General features: G+C 46.1%; 1 protein-coding gene across 2 annotated transcripts; it reads right to left on the reverse strand.

Moving 5' to 3' along the window:
* Positions 1 to 4,963: 4,963 nt before the first annotated feature.
* On the reverse strand, positions 4,964 to 7,395 carry LOC117838881 (uncharacterized). 2 transcript variants are annotated; one of them, XR_004636733.2, is made up of 3 exons: positions 6,735 to 7,395; positions 6,045 to 6,118; positions 4,964 to 5,586 (listed from the first exon to the last, which is right to left on the reverse strand). XR_004636733.2 is itself a non-coding variant. In XM_034719070.2 (3 exons), exons 1-2 carry the CDS (start codon positions 7,226 to 7,228, stop codon positions 6,084 to 6,086), a joined length of 516 nt encoding a protein of 171 aa, XP_034574961.1. In that variant the 5' UTR covers positions 7,229 to 7,395; the 3' UTR covers positions 4,964 to 5,586; positions 6,045 to 6,083. The 2 variants fall into 2 exon arrangements, 1 of the variants encoding a protein (XP_034574961.1); XM_034719070.2 differs by having other exon boundaries at positions 6,045 to 6,105.
* Positions 7,396 to 7,661: the final 266 nt, after the last annotated feature.

Here is a 7,661-nt window from a genome sequence, read left to right on the forward strand (position 1 = left end):
TTCAGTCTATGTACCGATATATGATGAACATGGATGTCCCTTTCACCAAAGAAATTATTTAGAAGTTGAAAATACCTCTAATTTTTTTCCTTAGGTTCATTACAGAGTAGGATAATTTAGTCAAGAGAAATTGGAAGGGTAGCTAACAATGTTGCTTTTGTGATAGTAACGAGACAACCGGGCATCTATTTTTTTATTGTCATCATGCAAAAGCTATTCGGAGGATTGTTTATACTGCTACCAGGTTAACCTCACCTAGGTCGATAAATCATATGCTTTGGAATTGGTTAACGAGTATAGATAATAAGATGAGAAGTTTGATCCTCAGGGTTTGCTGCTCTCTTATGTGGCCGATTTGTTGCACTCGAAATGGTATAGTTTTTGAGAAAAAAAAAGTTCACTTTTTTGGTGCAGGGGGTATTTAGGGAGCTAATTGGTTGCGATATTGGTCCCCGTTGCAACATGAAGAGATAAGGGAATCAGTTCATGTGGCAAGCAAAGTGTTGGAAGTCATTGCATTTGGATGTTAATGAGGACATCCCCAATGGTAGTCCACAAACCATTGTTGAAGAGCATCACTCTCGCTGCACTACACAACCATGTGCTGAACAAGACAATGTCAACAAGGGGCCAATGACTCTGGCGAGAATGCAACGATTGCAATATGAGGTGAACTCGCTCCTTACTGATTATGGGCATGCATCTATCAAGAATTATTTACTACCTAATAGTGGTGCATTACTTTTTCTTAGATTTGAAGAATATGCAATGTATGTATAGGCTACTCAGTGCTCAAAGAAAAGCAACTTAAAGATGGCGTGTTGCTATTCCAGATTTTGACTTCCAAGTTTCACGGTGAATTCTGTACCACTCTTGGTGGATCCACCCAAGTATTATATATGGATGGAAAGATGGTGAAGTCTACTTTCATATGGAATAAACGGCACATCCATTGGAGCTTTGTGGTCCCAATTAAACTTATTTTGGTGAACACTGGTCCAGAACTCTGTTTTTGCCAAACTGGGCCAAAACCAACCCATTCAGCCCAGCTAGGTGGGATGTTCCTAGTATAAATAGCATCTCGACTTTACCCTGAAATCCTAACCACGAATTGTACTTAGAAAAATAGAGAAGCCAAGTGCTCTTGTCCTTAGGGTTGTGCCATAGCTGCCCCCTTGAGGATTGGGAATTTTCTCTTCAGCTAGTTCTTGTGTTTCCTTATGATTTGCAAGAGCTTGTATCTCTACCTTGTGGTTCAGGTAGACACCGACCAAATTGTGTGGTTGGGCAAAATCATTTGTCACATGTGGCTGTTTGAGTAGCTGTTGGTGCCATTGGTTCGTCAGGTTGCACGGGTCAAGTTATCCCCACAATCCTACGACGAGAAGAAGGCAAATCCAGCAACGCCCCGCATGAGATGTCTTCACCAAGACCGGATAGAGAAGCGGTAATTGGTGAATTTTTATTTTTATTTTAGTTATCCATTTTGATGCTAAATTTAATGTAAGAACCATGTTGTGTGCGGTCGTAGAGGGCGGAGACAATTCCATTTTCTAAAAAAAAACTATATAACCTTTCAAACGATAGATAAAAAATGTGTATAAACACGAACTGAACATAACTCACTTTGTTAGCCGTTAGTTGGGTTCGAGTCCTAAATGCAGCACATACAAATTTTCTTTTGTTGAATTAATTCAAAGAATTAATGCTTTTTTATGTTAGGTTATGTGTCTGACGACAACAAAGTAACTTTAGTGACTTTGTCATTCTTAAAATCTGCTGGCTCAATCGTTGAAGGTGATTTGTAGGGATGAGTATATATCCATGTTACCATGTATATCAGCGTCTGGAATGTACATTGTTTTGCACATAAAAAAGGGAAATGTGTAGAAACTGGTTTCGTATATGGACTAGTACCGGTCCGCCTGCACCGAATTAGCCGCCGGTTCGATGCAGTACGTCGCACCCTGTTTGGAATCCTCGTCCACCTCCAACTTGTATCAACTACGGTACGTGCCACGTTGGAGTAGTCCGGAGTCCGAACACATGTCTTCATATATATTTTCAACTGCATGCTTTACCTAGACCTCGTACACGCGTGCCACCGAAACATCATCAGTAGCAAACAACTTGCCGTCTCGTCGACATGGGTAGGTTCAACGTCTTCTCCTGCTTCTGCTTCGCCGGCGACGAGGAGGAGGATGAGATCAAGAAGCCCACCAAGCCGAAGCCACCGCCGGCGCCTGAGACAGCAACGGCGACGACCCCAGCCGCAGCCGCAATCAAGAAGGAGCCACCCCGGCCGCCGCTGCCGGAGATTCCCCTCTCACGCGTGCCAGCAACCAAGGAAGACACGACGACTTACTCTTGGATACGGAGGCCGCCGGAAGACGTCGGGGTCCACAGGCGCACGCGCTCGGCGAGTTAATTACTAGCTATAATGGGTAGCATACAGATTAATTCTCGACGGAGGTTGACGTTATACTACTAGATCTCTTTTGGAAGTCTTATTTATCGCCTATTCTCAAGTTTCAAGCATATTTGTTCATAGATTGCGTCGACAGGTCGAGCTATATCTTGCAATCATATCGCAGATTTGTGTTTAGGTCGAGCTATATCTTGCAATCGCAAATTTGTGTTTTGGTTGTTGACTTGTTGTGAAGTTGGTTACCCCTTCATCAGAGCTCGAGGAGGAGCTCTCCCAACAAAAGGGAGATAGAAAATTCCGTGCAGGAGGGCTGACCTCTACCGGTGCAGCCCCACGCCTGATGTGCGCTACGTGGACAGCTGAAGCATCAGACGCACACGATGGTAGTACATAGTAGAGCCTCGAACGAGTTCCTCCCGATTAGACACGGCTCAGATGACGGCTTAGCTTGGACGACAGATGAGGCTCTTTTCCCTTGCTCACCTGGTCACCCCCAATCCGCGCCGCTGATGTCCTTGACTAGCCACGCCGCGTTCTCCTCCTCGTCGTACTGGGTCCTGGGCCGGCTCCACCACCGAAGCGGCCTCCCGGAACCTTGATCTCACATTGCAGGAGGTTTCCACTCTGCCGGCCTCCTCTTCCTCGTTGTTGCCATGTTCCGCCTACAAGGTGCGCTCATCGGCTGCAGCGGATTGGCTCACGCCCTCAGCTTTTTTCCTGACGCGGAAGGGTGTTGTGGAATTCGTGATCTGCCCTCAATTCTTTTTTTCTCACCTTCTGCTGTTGCTCGGTGAAGAGATGGTGAGCTGAGTTGCTGTCAGATTTGGATGGTTCGGCCGATTAAAAAACAGGAGATGGTTCGTTTCAGGCTACCAATCTTACTCTTTCGTCGTTTCAGTCTTTCAGGATCTGGATGCTTAAGCTGACACACCCAACACCTCCCGGCGGTCAGGGTTTAAGGCAGGGGTTCCGCGAGGTGATTTCGACGTCCGCTCGTTCTAGTGTACTCGGTGTGTTGACCGTAAATTGTGTCAACACAAGCGTCGGCCATATGAGGCAGGGCTGCATGCTTGCATAGGCGAGGGTCTAATTTGCAATCCTCCGGCATGGAGTGTTTTTCCACAAAAGGTAGGACTGCACGTAGAGTAAGATGTGGGGACGGTTCCTTAGAGGTGAGAGTTTAAATGCATTTGGGATTGAGGCTGCAGAGCATGTGTAGTATGTACCTAGTTTGGTTTAGAGACTGGCTGCAGGTCGATGTTGTGGGAATGTCACCCTGATGTACATGTACTAGATGGTTCTGGAATTCAGCCTCCAGGTTAAAAGCACGATGAAGCTAATTGTCCTGAAAAAGATCGATCTTGTTGCCCATGGCCTTGGGCACACGGACAATGTTGAAGGCTTCTTTTGCATGATGACGTGTACACCTATTTCAGGGTACATATGTTGATCAATCATCCGCCATTAAAGAAGAGAGGTGGCAACACAGAGGCGGTAGCAGAAGAGAGGTGGCCATTGAGCCCGATAAAAGATCTGAGAGGGGCGGAAGTTTTGGGTGGAAACGCTGCATCTTGCCGTGCGCGTGTTGCGTGTTAATATAGCACCAGAACTTCTCTGGCGGTGGATTTACATCAGGTCATTGTGATCCCTTGGAGTTTGGTTACAACAGATTGAATATCTCTGTCTTCTATAGGAGTCCATCATCCAAGGGATACGCACAACGTAACATTAAAGATATACGCACACCAACACGTTAAAAAGAATTGTTATACACCTGTATGTCTCAACCGAATCATCCAAGGGATACGCACAACGTAACATTAAAGATATACGCACACCAACACGTTAAAAAGAATTGTTATACACCTATATGTCTCAACCGAATTCCCAATGATAGAGTAAAAAAAGCACCACCTCTCCGTGACAGTTTTGGCTCATGTCAAGGGTCATGGCTTGATATTTGACCATCTATGGTGCGGCGGCTGCTGGGGCAGGGACAACCACTACTACAGAATAGTACATCACTACCGGCCCCAAACCACCCATCACCATCGATTTGGAGGTCCGGCCACTACAAAGAATGTTGTAATCCATGATGGTCAAATTTCATCACAAATCATCAAAAGCTCGTCATAAAACGGTATCCATGATAGTAAAACTCGTCATAAAACGGTATCCATGATAGTTTTCAATAACGTGTGAGAAATGTATGAAGCGTATAGATTAATCTGCATGACGTTTCAGCATGATCGTCACAGATTAACGTAATCCATGACGATTTTAAACCGTCATAGAATAGCCTCAAGCCCGTGTGACCCAACCCAAGATGAGGACGTAGCTGATGACGTGGAAATGATGTGGACAGCAATGATGACATGGCAGATGACGTGGTGATTGATGACGTGGTGATTGATGACGTGGAAATTGGGGCGACAACGTGGCAGATGACTTGGCTTGGCGATGATGACATCAGCACCATGGGCCATTTTTTAACAGGCCCAATTCAAAGTGGGCCTAATTCCAGCCCATGCAACAAACGACACAATTACACAGATTTCATACAATTTTGATACAAATCATATGTACATAGATTATTCTCATAGATAACAGCCAAGAACTGAAGAGGTAACACATGCCCTTCATATGTCTACCCTGTCCAAGAACACTAAACCTAGCTCTCTAATTCCTTATGAGTTCGTCCGAAACATGGAAAAAAAAAAGGGGCAATGTCATGTTTATTTCACAGGCATTACGAGCTGCAGAAATAATGAAAGGAAACTAATAAGATATCTATGCATATGACGAAACTACCAACTAAAAACTGGCATGTGACAAGAATTCCATCCTTTTTTTCCGCTGTATATTTGTGCCACATCATCTGTTTAAGACTTAAAATGCATGAAAGAAGCATACAGCTGCCAAAGAACATTTATATAATCAGGAAGTAGTACAAGGCCAGTATACTCTCACCTTTCCAGCCCTTGAGAAGAACTCATAAACATCTCTTTCGCCTGCCTTCAGTGATAGCTGTGGTAACGCTTATAATGTATAAACTAGCAAGTAAGGCATCTTATTAAAAATCAACCTGGGAGGCAAATACAGTCCTCTGGTCCCTTTCTGGATCAACTTCTGGCTCAGCGTCATCATCTTTCCTACGTCTGCACATCAACAAGAAAAGAAAAGAAATTTAGCAAAGCAGCATAAGCAATGCATAAAACAGTAAGAAATAGAACTGTGACTATAGATGGCATAATGTTTAATTAATTTGCAATCCTGATAAGCACAAAGCATGAAATGCTAGCCTAGGATCTAGCACTAGGTGGATTTGAATCAACAAATTCACATATGTACATTTGTCAGATTCAGAGCAGTAGAGACTTAGCACTAGAGGAACAAGCACAAGCACACGACTAGTACTCAGATCATTGACCAATTTTCACAAAGAGCCAAACCGGAATCCAATTAGCCAAGTCAATCTTCTACTGAATAACTCAAATTTGAAATTTCTCACATGGAAATATATATTCTCATTACATATACAGTAACAAGTGACAAAGGCTGACCACACATAGACAATATCCAATAACAGGAGTGGAGAAGGAAAAGCAACACTCACTAGATGCAACTCCAGGATTCAGAGTTGCAGCTCCAGGATTCAGCTCCACCAGCAACTACACCTACACACCAAAACTCAAGAAAGAATAGAGTCACAGTCAGAGATGAGTGGATCAGAAATGAGCTTGCCGTCAAGCAACACAGGTCAAAAGTCCACGATAATAAACATGCAGCAAGCTGCCTTTCTGGAAGAAAGACAAGTTTACATTATATGCTAATTACAACTACTGCATTTCTGGACAGGGGATAGAATAAAATAACTAAAGCTCCAGCTGCACAATAAAGTTTGATGACAAGTAAACAAGTTGTACAGAGATTATAAACTTATCCCATAGGGACAGATCTAGTGACATGGTTCAGACTATAGCATTACAAGTTCAGTCAGAGTGTCATGGTTCAGACAATAGCATTACCAGTTCAAACTTCGGAACATCATTCCAAGGAAAAAGATCATCGTACAGAACAATTTCAAGACTACAAGATTACAAGTTCATAAATTCATGTTAAGTAAGTCAGAGCATTGCAGTTCGGCAGAACAATTTCAAGACTACAAGATTACAAGTTCATAAATTCATGTTAAGTTAGTCAGAGCATTGCAGTTCGGAGTTTGCATTACAAGTACAGACTAAAGACTTTCAGAGCATCATTACACAGCACCAGCAGTCTAGCAAAAAAAAAATCTACACTATACCTTTCCGGCATTTGGTCGAACAGGTTGCCGGCATCGCGGATGGACTCCTTGTCGCTGGAGCGAGGGAAGCGCCAAGCCCTTGTCGGTGTAGGGCACGAGGCGCTGCATGAACCGCTGGGCCTCCTCGTCGCAGCCATCTCCGGCGAGGTCGTCGACGGCGACGACCTAGGCCTCGGCCTCGAGGACCTCGGCCCCTTGTCGCCCTCGACGGCGAGCGCGCCGCCGGTGTCCTGGCAGATGCGGCCGGCGAGCGGGTAGAAGACGCGGAGCGCGTCGGCGAGCGCGGCCGTCATGTGCGCAACAGCCCCGACGGCACTCGCCCCGGCCTGGTGCAGATTGGGATCCGGCGGTGCCAGCCCCGGCCTGGCGCAGATTCGCTCGCAGATCTGAAGAGGGGAGGCCACGAGCATGTCGGCGATGAGCGGCACGGACGGGCGGGGAGCGAGCGCGGAGGATGGAGACCGGGGAGTGGAGACGCGCGGCCGCAAGGGCATCTTGGAGCGGAGAAGAGGGTAGTGGCATCTTGGAGCGGGAGAGGGAGACGAGGTACGAGAGAGGGGGCTGAGAGCAACTCTGCAAGAGAATGCTAATCTTACTCCTAATATTTTTTTAGGAAAAATGAAAAAAAAAAGAATTTCAACGGTTCCCCGAAACCTCCCCTAATCTTTTGACGACGCCAAAAAAAAAAATATCCGTCCACCGTGTATATTTTCGCGTTCCCCTTCCTTCCCCAATCGCGATTCCCGCGCACGCAACCTCTTCCCGTGCGACCTCATTCAGGCTGCGGCGGGCCGGGACGCCAACGGCGAGCACCAGGCGGCGGCGGGTCGGGGCGCGACCTCTTCCCGCGCTACCTCTTCCAGGCAGCGGCGGGTTGGGACGCCGACGGCGAGCGCCAGGCAGCGGCGGGCTGGGGCGGCGTCCGGG

Source organism: Setaria viridis, chromosome 9 (assembly GCF_005286985.2).
Source record: "Setaria viridis chromosome 9, Setaria_viridis_v4.0, whole genome shotgun sequence".
In the NCBI taxonomy this organism is placed as follows: domain Eukaryota; kingdom Viridiplantae; phylum Streptophyta; class Magnoliopsida; order Poales; family Poaceae; genus Setaria; species Setaria viridis.